Below are 16682 nucleotides of genomic sequence, written 5' to 3' on the forward strand. Positions count from 1 at the left end.
GTGAATCGTGCAGTGATTAAACAAAATTATCTGTTGATTGGCTAGGAAGTGCAGATTTCTCTTCACCAGATTTATACTCTTATCTTCTTTGTAGAAAGAGGAAGTAAGAGAAACTTGAGAAGTCTGCAGGGTTTCTGGTTTTATAAAAGCATTTATATTGTCACATAAGCAACATAACTGAACTGAGTACCAGAGCAGACCTATGTAAGATTAATGAGCAATTTTCACCAAGTATCAAACCTCTCTGTCCTCCTTTTCAGAATGATGAAGTCCTCTGTACATGGAGAAGAAGATGACTTTGTGCCAGAGCTTCAGAGAAGCATCCATCCCCGGGAGAGGCCGGACTGGGAGGAGACTCTCAGCACTATGGTAAAACACCTTGTTGCCTTTCCTGTGTGCATTATTTTCGGTTCTGAATAATCTACACTGCTGGCTCTTGTACTTTCTAGTTCTGCTTTGACTCTTATTCCCTGAATTTCAGATTTTTAAATGGATTGCACAGTAGTTTCAATAAGACCAAAATACTTTCCTTCCTCTGGCACTTTGTCAAGGAGAGAGAGAAGGAGCATGCATAACGCTTCTGCCCTATTAATATGTGCCCCAAAGCAGGTCTAGTAACCAATTAAAAGGTCCATAATGTCACAACGATTTTCAGTCTGCATTAACCTCTTTTTCAGTAAGATTTTTGAGCATGAAGGGAACTTCTTGTAAGAATATGCTCTTTGAAGCATGCATCGTTGTGGAAAAATATGGTTTTAGCAAAATGCTGGCTAAGTCTACAGAAATAAAAAATGTCAGCCTAAAAGCTTACCTGCCATCACATGGAAAGGAATTACAGAAAAGCAGCCACAAAAGTGGGGTTCTCATGCCTAATGAAAACGGAACAAGTGGCAGTGGGCCACAGAAAACTGTAGCACCCTGATTTGTTTTCTTTTTAAATGAATGAGCAGAGTACCCGCAGTTCCACTTTTCCCAAATCCTCTAGAATTTGCTGAGCCTGGACAGTCGGTTGTTATTTTCTTAGTGGTCAAATAAGTTGGTTTTGTGAAGTTATCTTACCTCACAGAAGCTTGACCTACCTTGTTTGGTATAGGAGCATCTGGAAGTTATATCTTGCTTGTTATTCTCAGATTTTTTAAATTGCCTCATTAGCATAATAAGCTGATGAGGAAATTGCATTCTGCGACAGACCTTGGACAGGGAGAAGGTCTGAATATTTCAGGGTGGGATCGCTGCTCTCATGGGGACAGTCCAGCTGCACGGCTAAAATTACTTACTGAGATGGGAGACCAGTGACAGGTTTTCCCTTGCATCAGATCATGTGGCAGTGGCAGGGCATCAGCCTGGAAAAGCCATATGTACGCTGCTCCCGGGCTCCCAGCAGTGCAGCAGCAGTGTGAGAGATGGGCTGGGCTCCGCTGCACTGCAGCACGGCCACGGCCATCTGAGGGGTGGGGCTGGGGCTGCAGAGAAGCCCAGGTGCTGGGCTGCCTGGTTGGCTTTTAAGCTCGGTTACTAGGGTGAGATCAGAGGCCTTTGTGGATAAAACCCCAACTTTGGGGGAGGATATGGGGGGAGAAGGAATTTTCACTGTTGGTCAGTAAACATTTGATGCGTTTTCCTTTTCCCTTTGGAATTGCAGGGCTGATGAAAAACATTTGGGTTGTTTCACTGCTGTGTTACTGTACATGGCCAGTGTCCCTAGGACTTTTATACAGACCTGTGATGACATTCGGTAGTACTTAATGAATCTTAATGACTACTGTTATTACCAGCAACACTTAATTTGGAGGTATAAGTTGTTTTATCGTGGTTTAATGTTAACAGAACAGTGAAACAAAGGGCAGTAACTCCATCTTGCTTATCTTGAAACGTGGCAGCAGACACATTCCTCTGGTTTGTCTTAGAAATTTCAGGCTGTAACATAAAGACCGATACTCCTGTAGAAGATCTGAGTAGCAAGTTTTTCTTTGTCTAGGAGCGTTGACCTTGTCACATATGCACTTGTGCCTTCTGTAGCACCACCTTTGTGAACAACCTTTAAAAGGAAGGATGCAAGGTACCCTGAGCTTACACAGTGCCCGACAGTGAGAGAGCACACATTTCAACCTCACTTTCCTTCAGCGGCTGAACAAGCCTTCCAAGGATGTGGTTCAAGTGAAATCAATGCTATTCACGAAGCCACAGGAGAATCCAACAAGACAAAGGAAGCAAGCAGGACATTCAAAACCCACTGAAACATGAGCATTCATCTTGATGGATTATTTAAAGTTTAAATCATCATTAATATTTGGCTGGGTCACATAAAATAGATGTGGGGTTAAATGTTCATTACACAGCATTCAGGAAATGTGTACCCTCCCTACAAGCCAGGTATTTATTTTAATTTTAAATGAGACAACAAAGTTCAGTTCTGTGGTTTACTGTTCTAAACCCCACATAATACAATTAAAATATTTTGTTTCAAACTTTATTTTTAGACCGAAAAAAAAAAAAAGAGAACTCAGGCCTCACTAGTGTTTTTTCTCTGCTGGTATTTTCTGCGCTTGTTGTTCTGCTTGACCCTGTGCTTATCCATAGCTAATGTAGACTTCTTGCAATTGTCACCTCCTAGGTATCTTTTTCCTCTATATGCAGGTACATTTTTCCTTCTTTCTGCCTTGGCCAGCAGTTCACATTGGTGCTGCCTGGTCGGGAGCCCTGTCTGTTCTAATCAGCGTTATTCAGGCATCAACCTCAGAGCATGGTGCTCCAAAGCGCCCTAAAGCCAAGCCTCCTGTGCAGATCACTGCTTGACACCGGTGTCTGTAACTTCGAGGTGTGTCTCAGGAATGCGGCTCTCCAATTCAGTCTCCACCTGTAACACAAGTTAGCTGGCATACCTCATTTATTCTAGCGTTTGTTTGTGTTTTTCTTTTCCTTTTTTTTTTCCCTACCGATGGTTTATAATGGAAGACAGGTTCACCAGCTCTGGCTCGATACCTTCCCTCATCTCATCAGGACTGTTGTCCTCACGTACACTGTTCAGTGTTCAACCCCCATAGGTGCACAACGCTTAGAAACTTCTGTGCCCGCTGACTGCTGGACAGGTGCATGCTCAGGTTGTGCGGTGCTCCTGCAACTTTCTGCGAGACCCTGCAACTGCTGTCAGTGCCAGCCTGCAAAGGAGGGTGGCTGCAGACCCGAACGGCAGCCAGCTAGCTGCAGGAGGCATCCTGGGGAAACACACAGCTCCGGTGGAGTCAGCACACCCTGAGCTGGAAGGCACCCACAAGGATCGTTGAGTTCAGCTCATGGAGAGCTGAACTGAGGAGCTGAGCAGAATTTCAATCCCTGGCAAACTCCCTGTTGACTGCTAGCAGTTAGGTAACTTAAATTTCTGACAGGAAGATTTGTTCGCGTAGGAGGTGGCATTCCAAATGTTTTCCTGTTCCTCTTCAGCACTGCAGTCCTGGAGAACTTGTGCTACTATATTTGCATTAGGGGGGAATTTTTTTTTAAATTAAGATGGAAATTTAGTCTCACTTTTGTTCATTGAGAGCTCAGTAATCATTAGAAAACGGTCATTGCAGTCTTGCAAGTTGCATTTGTGTCTGGCAAACAAATGAGAATTTCTTTTAATGTTATAAAATGCTTGCTTGCAGCTATGACAAAGGGCTAGCCCAGCCTGCCCTTCGCCCCCTACTTATACACAATTTACTCTTGTAGCATTATTGGTGAGGGGGAGATTCTTAAAAAAAACCCCTTTGGTTGGATGTTTCGTGTTGTTGTTTTTTTTTTTGTTGGTTGTGGGTTTTTGCTAATTTTTGTTAAGAGGTACAGATTAACATTTTTTGGTAGTTTTATTGACTGGCTGATGGTTAAGACAATAAAACTGTGAGGCAGTAAGTACCTGTCGCTGAGAAAATAGTAGAATGTGGTTGCAAATCACCTGGGAGTGTTGCACTAAATTCTCTTTCTGTATACGTGTATTTATCTGCATTCTGGGGAAAAAAACAAACAAACAAAAAACTGTGGGAAACAAGATATGTACCCTCGACTTTTTTTCCTTCTGGTGGGATCTTTCATTATAGGGGAAGAAAATGAGTGGCTTTACGGAACATCTGGCAAAAGTACCAGCTGCCAGCAGTGAAGAAGTTAGGAAACTCCATGTTCTCATAGTGACGAGGGAAGAACATTTCCTTCATGTTTCCAGTTGTGCATTTTCAATAGCTGTTAGCACAAATTCTGAGCATAGGAGAGTCAAACTAAATATTTGCGTTAAAAAGAAAAAAAAGAATTTCAATAAATGGAATCCATACAGAAAGCAAATGACTGTTAAAGGATATGTGTGCGTGTGTGTGCGTGTGTACAGTGTAGTATTTCATAAGATGTTAGGGAAGATACTGCAATGGCCCTGCTTTTGCAGGATGTTCTGTCAGGGTACGTCTTTGTCCTGAAGAGAAGCTGTTAAACCCGGCCAGAAGGACTGGGGCCATTACACTGTGCTGGAACAAGAGGCTGTTCCTTTCATTCTGCTAACCATTGATTCATTTTTTAGAATGTGTCCTGTTGCACAGCTCTATGCCAGCAATATAAAAATTTAACCGTCCAGGTACCTGCATAAAAGAGATTTAGAAGAGGATAAACAAGAAAATTCAGGTCTAAGATTTGCTGCACAGTGATTTGGTACAATGAGGCATAGGGGTAGGTAATAAAGGTACTTGTACTTAGGGTTTGTTCTTACGGTGTTCCTTTTACTTTGTGGTCCTCTGAATACATTTCAGATGGGTGAAAAACCCTCACTTGCTCATGTTTACTGTGTTAAATGAATCAAATTTACATTTTCATCTTCTGCCTTGTGTCCAGTCAGAAGGAAATATTGACAGAATGCTCTCGTTCTAGGGGTTCAACGCCGTCACACCCTGCGTTTTGTTTAACCAGTGCATATACTATATTTGCCTTTCTCCTGACCATGTTAATCCTGAAACTTCTTTCCCTTTCCATTCTTCATTGTGCATTCTTAACAGCCTCAGGTTTGATCTTTTCCCAGAGTATGCTGCTCACATGCTATGTGAGTTTCTCAGAGCTGCACAAAAAACTTAATTTCTGGTTGGTAGTTGTTCACGTTGCACATTTCGGGTTTTCTTGTTGCTTGTTCTGGGTAATGGAGGCTGTAAAAGCTGGGGGAGTTGGACATTGCTGTGTTGGTCTCTGGTCTCCTTTGCTTCCTGTTGTAGACAGCTGGAGACCCAACTGGGTGCCAGGCTTTGTCGCGTGCAGTGACTTTCGTGTTCTGCCAGGTGAGTAATGCTGAGACCAGCAGCAATACGGAGAGCCTGGAAACGTCTGACACGACAGACAGACCTGTGATGCTCGTTCATTTCTCTCCTGAACTTTGCCTTTGTACATGTTTTTGTACTTTGGGAAAAGGTGATTTATGCATTCACGGTTAGATGAACATACCCAAGTCGTCCCTGCCCTCCCTCTCCCCCCTTTTATCTGCAATATGCTTGGAAGTGCTTATTATTAATTTATATAACTGCTTTGTTTCCAAAGCCACTTTTTAACAAGAAATAAACTAAAGGTCTTTCTAAATATATAGAGGTTGAACGTCCTCCCATAACATGAATATTAGGTAGGACAGAAACTCTATTTTTAATAGTTCTGTCATTGTCAGTTAATTCTGGGCACTTGAGTAACTTCAGTCCTTTGTACTTCTTTGATTGTTTTTTTTCTACGTTTATCATCTGTACTTTCATCTGTTTTTCTTGTTTGGGGTTTTGCAGAAAGGCAAGTAATTTTCTGTTGGAGATTTAGTTTTTCTGGGTACTTTTGGTGGTTCTTGAAACTTCATAGTAGTTACAAAATCTCATGCTGTCAAATCTGAGAACCAGACTGAGATGCAACACTGGGCAGACAGACTTTGTAGGAGTTAAATAATAAGACAGCTGCTTGACCAGTCCTCAAGGACTGCTATGTTTTGTGTCAACCCCCAGTTATGTTCTGTACTTTCAGACTATATTAATATTAGCCCCGCTGTTTTTCTCATGTCTCAGCCTCCAAGTCCCACCGCGCTGCTGGCCTGCCGCGTAACCTTCACACGCCGGTTTTCTCAGTTTGGAAAATGCAGTCGATGACAGTGACTTTGTTAGATACTTGTGAGTTGTAGGGATGAAAAGCCATATTTGAGCCAAGTAATATTGCAGCATATGGATTTCCTAATGTTTCTCTGAGCTAGTTATGTTACTGTCGAGGAAAGGAGCATCTTTCCTTGTAGGGCACTGAAAAGTGCTGTTTCTGTGCTAGGAGAAATGAAGTTGTGAAAAAAAACTTTAAATAAGGTTTCTCACACAAACCTACAAAACAGCTGTCCTCAGCCTGTCATTAACTTTAGCATATTTTGGTATTTTTACTTAATATTGCGTTTACCTTATGTTTCTGATTTCCTCTCAGCATCTCTTTATGATCCTGGAGGTTGCAGCACTCGGCACAATCTGCTCCAGCCTCGCCCCTCGGCAGCCCTCTGTGCTTACAGCCATGAACGCACGCTCGATACCATTGCCTTTTGTCTAAATTTTGCGGGGAAGCAGGGTTACAGGAGTGAAAATAAATATAAAATATTTTAAATATAAAACTCATTACTCACACACCCTTTTAAAACCGTGCTGTCCTGGGAAGATACCACCTGAAGCTGCCTTAAGCTGGCAGGCAGAACTGTGAGAGATAAGGTGAATGTACTGACTCCACAGCTAGAAATGGGATTTCTTTTTTATATGTGTGTGTCCTGGTTTCAGTTAGCACAGAATTAATTTTCTTCCTAGTAGCTGGTGGAATGCTGTGTTTTGGCTTAGAATGAGAAGAGTGCTGATAACACCCCGATGCTTTAATTGTTGCAGAGCAGTGCTTATACTAAGCCAAGGACATCTCAGCCTTTGCTCTGTCCTGCCAACGGGCAGGCTGGGGGGTGCAGTAAGAGCTGGGAGGGGACAGACCCAGGACAGGTGACCCAAACTAGCCAAAGGGGTATTCCATACCATCTGACGTCATGCTAAACAATATATAGGGGTGGCTAGCCGGGGGGAGGGGGCCGGACTGCTCGGGGTTAGGCTGGGCATCGGTCAGCGGGTGGTGAGCAATTGCATTGTGCATCACTTGTTTGTACATACTATTATTACTTTCGTATTATCACCATTGTATCATCATTATTATTATTATTATTATTATTTTCCTGTCTTATTAAACTGTCTTTATCTCAACTCACGGGCTTCACTTTCCATTTCTCTCCCCCGTCCCAGAGAGGGAGGGGGGAGGGTGAGCGAACGGCTGCGTGGTGTTTAGCTGCCAGCCGGGTTAAACCACGACAGTCTTCTGAACAAGGCTGTTTTTTTCTGCAGAGTGTGCACTTCTTTCAGCTCTGGAAGCTTTCAAAGGCCCTAAAGCTGTGGTAGGTTTATTTCCTGGGAGATCTCTTTCCATAGTGCCCCGAGCAGGATCCAGGTGATCGATTGCTCCTCCGCCTGCTCACGTCCTGCAGTGAATGTCTGCAGGGCTTCGCTCGCCAGTAGATCGCTGCTGATGGTGTGCACGCGTTCCTCACCCAGAGGATGCCAGCCTTTCCGCCCTGGTGCACCTCTAAGCCATCGCTTTTGGGATCTAGAGGTACAGTTAATAATGGAGTTATTGAGAAGATAACCTCCGTGTCCCCCAGTGGTACTAATTTATAATCAGGTTGCCTAGAAATGGGCTGACGTAGAAACCTCTAAATTACTGATAAGAAGCCATTGAGAATCCTTGAATTTGGCAAATGAGTTAATGAATAAGAAGAAGGACAGTTGGCAGGTGGTACGCAGCATCCTTTTTGCCTTATGCTGGTGGAATTTTCTTATTTTCCTGCAAATGTTTTAGAAAGGTACAGGGGTTAGACCCTGTCTTTATGAAGTCCCTGCAGTGATCTCTTACATCTGTTCAGATGGATTCTGAGGCCTGTAGTGGTTCCAGTGTTTGATACTAGGTAAGGTAACATGCCATGGTTTGTGAGGGTAACAAAGACTTTTTAATGAGACCTCAATATATCACTGTCTTAAATCTGGGACAGGAGTGACAAGAAAACTAATTTTAAATACAATTTATAAAAGTGTGTAGAGATTAGTAGATTGTAAAGAAAGATTTCACTCTCTTGTAGAGCCGGGTTTGTTTCTCATTCTTTGTAGAGTGCTTAGCCCGGTGCTGCCCCAGATCTCGTCTGTGACTTCTGCAAGAATACATGCACAGAATAGGAGTAGCTAGTGTTCCTTTTTTAATTTTTTTCTCTTCATTTTTGTTTTGTTTTATTTTACTTTTAATTGAAGACATCAGGCATGTTTCTGAGGATGTCAGTCGTGACCAAGCCAAGATGAATACTTCCAGGAACTGTGTAAAACTCTGAAGAACAAGGCAGTGTGGTAAACCCACTTGTTTGGCACCATCAGCTATGGTGGTTTCCAAAAAGGTGGTTTACTGAAATGCTGTCATTTCTGCAACTGAGATGCATGGATACAGTACCCTGCGACATGTCAGAGCTGACATTTGGGATTTTCTATTCCAGTGGCTTGCAGCCATTTGTGCTCTGTATACATACGAACCAGCACCAGAATTTCACAGCTGGGTATCTGACTGTGAGCTGTTCAGTGGTGTGCAGGCAGTTGCCTTAGCCTGATCCTGTTTTCACGTGGGATGAATGCTGTGTACTTCTTTTGAAAAAAAGAAGAGCGCTGTTGAACTCTGCCAACCTGTAGGCTCTTTTTTTTTTTTTTTTTTAATGGCGTGGACATTTCGCTGGGATTGGGCTTTAGATACTTATTCACCTAGATGCTCCAACACCTGGCTTCTGGCCCTCAGTCTTAGGAGTCATTGCATTACTTACATGTAATGGAAAATGTTACCTTGAGGTTCAGACGTTAGCTGTGTGCTGATGCAGCAGCACCTTTCGTACTCAGCACTCCGATAATCTGCAGCACTTTGATGTGGATTGCGGTGCTCATCATGTGTAGCAGCGGGGGCACAGGCAGCCCTTTGGACCAGGGTAACGATGGGGCAGAAATGGGGTTTCAGACAGTGTGGGACTATCACCAGCACAGGCCTCGACAGGAGACAAATGTTCCATGCAGCACATCAAGCGGCCACCGGGCTGTAATAATATTTTGGTCCAAACAGTTCTGGTCTGGCATCGGACCAACAGCCTACATTTCGTTTTCAATTCACATAACTCGTTTCCCTTATTATTGCTGCATGAATCGAATGTTTTTTGCCTTAGGAAGCTTTTGGCAAGGTATCCCCTTGTTGCATATGGTCCTTTCCCTCCCTCCGTCTTGGTTAGAGAGCTGTTTCCCTTCCACGGGCTAGCTCCCAGCGTGAGGCTCCCTGGGAATCTTTAAGAATTGGGACAATCGCTTAATTGGCACATTGGCTTCCATTTGAGTTTGCCAATTAAATGAGTTCAATTAAACCAGAATGGATACTGTAGTTTTGGCAGTAAGTATTAATTTATAGCAATCATTTAATTTTTGTTGGCGATGCTATAGAAGCAATTGTTTCCAGTTATGTTTACTCCGGTTTACAGTGTGTACAGTCTTGCAGTACAGTGTCAGTCTGGGAGAAAAAAATGTAATTTCTAAATTTCTGTTTTAGAGTTTTGTGTATGCAGCATTTAGAGGAAAAAAAAAAGATATAAAATTTTTAAGGCTGGATGAGTAAAGTGTACTGATCACCGTGTCCACCAGTTTGAATGCACCCTGCTTTTGCATTTTGCACGTCTGTTTATTTCAAAGTTAATCCAATGCGCATCAGTAAGTAGAGTCTTGCTAAGTGAAACATTTGGGTCGTGTATTTACACACTACCACCTGTACTTCCTCTTAGTCGTGGAGGATAATGGCAGTGAAGAAGACAAAGGTGGCACTGGGGTGTACTAGCTAATTTTTTGAATGCTCCCAGCAGCCCTCTGCCAAATTGCATATGTGTAGGAAGGGCTAAAATGCATTAATGCACGTTAAGCACTTACGTCTGGGTTTATTAAGGCATCGGGGAGCCCCAGCACCCCCGTTAATCATGCCCCGTGTAGACGGCCGTGCTCAGTGGCATGTCTGGTATCAATAGTGGCTGTGTGGCAGTGGAGGCCGGCTTTGCTTGGTCTGTGAATGACTGGCTTGAATTTCCTGGGTTTTAGGTAATTGAATTTCAGTTTCAGATGGTTTCACATCCCCATATCTTTTATAATTATCACCAGTTTTCTGTTGGATCGGGCTCGGCTGGTTTGCCTGGTGGTGGCTGCGTGCTGGTGATGCTCTGCAGGTTGCTGTGGTGACGCCGATGTAATTAGCCCTGCAATCAGCCTGTGCATCCCCATTTCGGTGCTGGGAGGAAGCACGAGGTGAGCTCCGAAGGCTGGGTTATGCTGTCATGACCCTCCGCCTCCTTTCCTCCCACCCAATTCCAAAGATGATCTCTTTTTACACATTTTGTTGTTGCAATGTAAGAAATGCCACATTTGTTTGAAATGTACTTATTTAGGGGGATAAAACTTATAATTTATTTACCTGTCAATCACTTTGCCCTGTCTTTTTTTTCTGCTCTAAAATGAGATGGAACATGCAGGAAGGGAAAGGAGTTTCTTATTTATACTTGTGTTTTTTTTTAAAGTCAGTATTCATTGCCTCTCAGTTACCATAACGTGAAAAAAGACGGACCAGGTTTGAGCTGCTGTCAGCAGATCGTTCAGCAGCCCCCCTCCGTTCCCCAGCCCCGGCTTAGCTCCAAGAGACTGAGAAAAACCTGTCAGCACGTAGCTGCTCTTGCTAAAGGCTGTGGGCAACCCTACGATTCAGCCTTCTTCGTTATATGGCGATGAATTACTCCCTAAAAATTGGTAATCCTTAGCCTGATTTTTGAACTCATTCCTTGCTTTCTTTGCTTTGAGGTCATTGCAAGAAGGTTTGTGATAGCTGCTGTAGGCCTTGCTTTTTCCATTGAGTGTGGCTTTAAAGATTTTGTCTCCCTAGAAGTGAGTGTGTCTCGTTCAGTTAATTTTCCTCAGCTGGTGTTGTGGGATCCAGAAGCTTGTGGCTGTGACCGGGTTGTGTGAGGATGCGCAGCCTCCCAGCAGCCGGCGCCAGGGCTGGCTTGTGTAGCTGCAGACTGAAATTCACCGTGGTTCTGGATAGCAGCAGCCAGTTATCAACTCCAGGGTGTCCTTTTGGGACTGGATGATGATGCTCAGTGGCCTCAAAGAGTCCCAAGGCCTCTCTTTGGAGGCAGCTCCCTGCCAGGCTGCAGGGGTCTGCCTTGGGACAGTTGTGGTGAGTGAGTTTCTGGGATGAAGTGCTGGGAAGGGGATCACTGCGATAATCTCGTTTAAAAATAATCCCCCTCCAAGAAGGTTAGTTTTTCTCTTTCTTTTCAGTCCGTATTGTTTGGGATTGTAACCACTAAAATAGCTGCTGCAGTGCAAGGAAGTGGGAGAGAATAGCCAGGAGCTGAAGGATTGGGAATGGAGTTTAAAAATGTGGCTTTACCTCTTCAAGCCAGGCTACCAGGAAACTCTGCCCTTGGTGGCAGTGCTCCTGGTGTGCCTTCTCCTCTGGGCAGTGTAAGAGAAGGGGAGCTTCAGGGTCTGCGTGTTCTTGATTTGCTCTGCGGCCTGTACTGCCAGCAAGTAGTTTCAGCTTGAAAGCATCTGAAGTTGCTCTTTGGCGTGGTTTCAGAACCCGAAATGTTAACTGTTGCTTCTTGCTTTGTGGCACAACCTTTTTCCTGGTATTTGTGTGTGGTGAAGGGGCTGCCGTCAGTTCCCCAGGCTGAAGGGCAGCGGTGTGCTCCAGCTGTGTGCTCCTGTAGGGATGTCTGCCAGCTTCGTCACGCTTCTTGTCTCTGGGCATGTGTTCCTATACCTGCCTCTTGTTTTTGTCTTAAGCATTGACCCTTAGGGAGGAAATCCCTCCTTTTTAGCTAATAATTTGATGAATGCAGTCTGACATCCTTGGCGGCGAGGATTCCCACCAGCACCTCCTGCTGAAGATCTCCTTGGTGCTGTGAGCAGGATGTCACCGTTCACCTTCCAGGCTTTCCTGACCAGAAGCACGTGCAGCCCTCTTGTAGGTGATGCCGTGTCCCGGTCTGACCTCCCCAGGTGACACGGGGCCTTGCTGGAGCCCACTGTCACCTGGGGTCTGCCAGCATCGTCCCTCGGCACCCTCACCCCGCTGGAGAAGCGGCCACAGCAGGGCCACCTTCCCTGGTGGCACTCGAGCATGGCTGATGAGCTGACTTCTGCTCTGCTGCCCAGAAGTTGATGGCTGATAGGGATGGCTTTAGGGGATAAATGGCACACTACAAATAGGCCCATTCCTCATGTTACTGTGTTATTAGAAGGGTTTGCAGAATGAACATGTCGTATACCAGTCGTGTGTTTTATGCTGTTGGAACCAGCTCTTCTTATAAACCGAGCCCAAGTTGGCTTGGTTTACAAGCATAAACATAAATTCATGTTAACTCTATGGACCTGGTGATACATTGGGGTTAAATGTCAGGCTGCTGGTTTTTTCTGCCTTCCCAGTCTTTCTCCCACTGCAGTGGTAAGTTCTTTGGTTCCTAAGCCGATTTATACCTATAGCATAATGTAATGTAGTGTTGTTATTTGCACAATCACTGAATATGGTCAGGGGACTTGCTGGAGTGGCATTTGCTAGTTTGTGCCTGACTTAATTTCTGTAGTTTTTTGTGCTATGAGAAATTGCATTCTGGCATAACAACCCAAAGCCCCGCTGGTCCTTGTGTAACTAAGCCATGATTAGGATCCTTCCTCCCCTTGTGAAACAATAGACTGCAGAAATTGTGTACCAAGCAGGGTGAGGGATTTGGGGGTTGTTTTTTTTTAGCCAACAAGGAACTGGAATCAAAGTATTGTGCTCGTTGGATGTTCTGTTTTCTCTGGCTTTCTTCTAAAATTTATTTTGTAAGCTGTACAGAAGAAGGACTCTAACCCTGGCTGCCTTTCCCACGCATATTGTATGTGGGATTTTTGTTCTTAAAGAAAGTACATTCCTTAGCCAGTATACCATTATGTGGGGCTCTGTACTGTACCACTGCAGCTCCCCAGGCTGAAACCTTTGTGAATGGTAATAAGGGGCTCACTGCTGCTCGCTATAGAGTGTCAAGGCCAAACTTACAGCTCACAGGTAGTTATCATGCTAATGCTGTCCTCAGTGGCTAACCATTCATTTTTGCTTGGTGCATCCATTTTTGCTTGGTGCATGCCATTTTCTGAAACAAACAGTAGCTATGAAAGAAAACACACCAGTGTAGGGCTGCTTTGCTGGCACTAACTGCCCCTTGGGTGCACATCATTCATCCGCAGAGTCTGTGCCCGTCCATGCATCTTTTTAAGGTCCACTTAGGAAATCCTGGTGTGACATAAAATCTGCCTGCTTTGCAGAGGTGAGTTTTGTTCGCAGTGGCAATAGTCCTGCCCAAGGAGGTTGGTGCTGCTGCCAAGTCGCTTACTCGGTGTCTTGGATTCCATTTACCAAATTAGCTGCTTTACATGTGAGCTGGGGAGGGTTGGACCCACGTATCTGTGAGCTAGCACACTTGATGTGAAAAACCAGTAGATGAATGGTTAAGAATCTGTGCTTTGTTCAGTCCAGGCTGATCCTTTAAACTATGGTAAATGGATGCCCTGGACTAACTCCACTGTAATGCTAAAGCTCAGGAATGAGAGGTTTCCCTTAATTTGCCAGCTCATGGCAATGCTTAAAAGTTTTTTCTTATTTTTTTCCCTTTGGAGGGAAAATGTTGGGAGCAGAAAAAACACATCCTGTGTGGTCTTGTGAAAGAGAATAATTCACTGTTAACTGTGCCATGCAATAAGTGCTGGCTAGAACAATTCAGCATTGACAGGGAATGTGGAAAATGGAATTAAATGTCCTAAACTCAAAAAAAAAAAAAAAAAAAAAAAAAAATTAAAGTATCTTCTTGATTGAATGCAGCTTTCTTAAATGTGGGATTCAGAATGTGCCCAGTCGGTATTCAGAGTTTCCCTACTGGTAACACTTGTCATTCCTTCACTGACTTTCCTCTATCACATTTCCTTGTTTGCCAGGAGACTTTAAAGGCAGGGTAACTGTTTCTCCACGCACTATAGTCCCCAAGCTGAGAGCTAAATTAAAATCTCTGTGCTACCTCTAATTACTCCAGCAGCTCTGGCCTTGAGCTATGCCTGCACAGAAGCCAGTCCTGCAGCTCCCCTCTGGCACGGCAGAAAGGGTTTTTCATTTATCCTTGCAGCCAGAATATAGAAACTTGCACTAGGTAAGGAGCTAAGTGATGATGTTAATCAAAAAAATAAAAACAAAAAAAATATAGAAAATGTAAAAACGTCAACTTTCTCATTCTGAAAACCACTTCTGTGCCCTTTTGTTGGCACTCAGGTTGCTGCCATCCATCCCAGCACGCTGGGCCCGGTTTGTGATGCTGCACGAGGACACAGGTGGGTAGGTGGCCCCCTTGGCTATGGGAACAGGGGCTGCCCTTGGTTTTCAGCTGTGTACAGGCTCCAGGCAGTTATTAAATGCGCCAGTGCTGCGCTCTGTTGATCAGACTGTGAATAGCACGGATGCTAATTCTTAAGGTCAGCTGGGAAGTGTAGCGTCTGGAGGGTCTTGTCTTTTTTTTTGCTTCTTCAGTAAAACTGCTTTAGTATAATGGGCAGATATTTTTGTTTAAGATGAGCTTGTCAGACCTGTGCACACAAATCAGGTGCTTATTCACTTCAAATGTGTCCAAATATCTTATGCAGTTCTGGAAGCCTTAGCTGCAGTGTGTTAAAGCTGCTTGCAGTGACACAAACGTCCTGCATGAAATCACTTCAGAAGCTCGGTACCTGCATCCACTAAATGAATCATCAGAGATGATTTTTTATATGAGAGCTTGGCAAGTACTTGTATTTTCATCATACTGCCACTGTACCTCTGACATTTTTTGATGAATGTTGTATCTTCTTCAATTGCTGTACGTTTCTTCCATCCAAAAAAGCGACCCAGTTACAGGCTTCCTGGGCTCAGGTACATTTTAATCCTTTTAGGGATAATGCTCAGGCAGATGAAAGCTGCAGAATTGGGACCTTTCATTTGGCATTACTTCTAACAGCTCGGACATGGGGATTTTATGTATAGTGAAAGTATTTTGCCTTTGCTTTGTTGATTTGTTTGCTGTGCAGAACCAAGGTTGTTGTTATTTTTGGCTAGTCCTGTGTGAAGGCCGGAGCTGGACTGGATGACCCTGGCAGGTCCCTTCCTCTTTGGGATATTGGTGTGATTTGATAATCCTGTAAGTAAGGAAACCTTCTCTCCCTGGACTGTGTTAGTGGCTGCAGAGGCCAAGACAAACTGTCTTTCTTCTTCCATCCTGCTTCGGCCTCGCTCTTGAACAGTGATTGGTAAGGGCAGGGCAATGCTCATGGAGCCATCATCCTTTAACCTTCTCGTGACGGGAGATGTGTGTAGGACAGCTTCGTTTTAATGCTGCAAAGTAAGCTCTGCAGAAGAGTTGATGCCTGTGTGCAGCTAACCAGCATCCGAGGTTGAGAACAGCTGGCGATGCCCCTGGGGGTCAGTGGCCCACCAGGCACCGAGTGGGACCCCAGCGGCCTTCATCGCGCATGAGGAGCACCCCCTGCTCCCCACAGAGCAATGGCTTCCTGAAGGAACCTTTCTGCTTCCTGCTGTTCTTCGGTGACGTGAAGCTCCTACACAGCTTGTCTTCTTGGAAAGCTCCGGTGATGGCTTGTTGGTTTGGGTTAGGTTTAGAAAGAAAATCAAGGGGAAATGGGAATGATATAAAGGAAAGACTGTCATGGAAACCAGGCAGCGTTTTGAATCCGCTCTGCCGTTTTTAGCAACAAGGCCGTGTGCTGAAGGAATCCAGAACAATCTGGTCTCCTTAAGCTGGTTTGGGTGAGAGACTAATGATAGGAAGACACATAAATGTTCCTGCCTGCCTAATATTTATCCTTACTTTGTGTTAACCTTGGCTACGAGCAAATTTCCCCCCTCAGAAATCCCACTTGGATCCCGTAGCCTGGCTTAGGCCTCGAGTTGTATCGGTCGCTGCGTGAGGCGCGTCAGGGCAGTGCCGGGTGTTTGGGGTCTGCAGTCCCTGCAGGAGGGCTCCCACCCCCTGCCCTCAGGTTGCCCAGGGCCACAGCCCACCCGGTGTGTCTCTGCTTGGGGGTCTGCTCTCATGTCCTTCTGCTGTAGGATCATGGCCTGGGGCTGCCCCTGCAAGCTCTGAGCAGAGCTGTTGAGGATACAGGTGTGTGGTTATTGAAGCGTGTTGTCCATGCCGTGCTGGATTCAGTGGTTCTGTGAAATTAAAAGCAAAGCTCTTTGAAGACCGAGATAAATGGGGGACATGAGAGAGAGGCAGGTGGGGAGAGGGGGATTGTGGAAATCATAGTGCTGTGGAAAACCATTTTACCAGTTATACAGGATCCTTGGAGCTTGGTGGGATCCCACCCTTCCTTCTCTTCTTGTACCTCCCAGTGCAGGTCTGAGGCAATGGGCTTTGCCTAGGTTCAGTGTTTCCCCATTTGTACCAAGGTAGAACCTGTGTCGCATCTTGTTTGATGGACTGCTTTCTTCAATTTTTTGTGTTTATTCAAATTGTGTTA

The 16682-nt window shown here is 44.7% G+C and overlaps 1 protein-coding gene across 8 annotated transcripts in view; it reads left to right on the forward strand.

The window, feature by feature from the left end:
* ARHGAP32 (Rho GTPase activating protein 32) overlaps nt 1-16682 on the forward strand; it is a 266569-nt gene that overhangs the window by 100332 nt on the left and 149555 nt on the right. For all 8 annotated transcript variants that reach the window (XM_082777983.1, XM_082777991.1, XM_082777990.1 and 5 more), the window contains one exon: nt 261-369. In XM_082777983.1, coding sequence (XP_082634109.1) covers nt 261-369 — 109 coding nt within the window. The remainder of the gene's footprint in view (nt 1-260; nt 370-16682) is intronic.

The sequence above is a fragment of the Aythya marila genome, assembly GCF_965140915.1.
Source record: "Aythya marila genome assembly, chromosome: 23".
NCBI lineage: Eukaryota > Metazoa > Chordata > Aves > Anseriformes > Anatidae > Aythya > Aythya marila.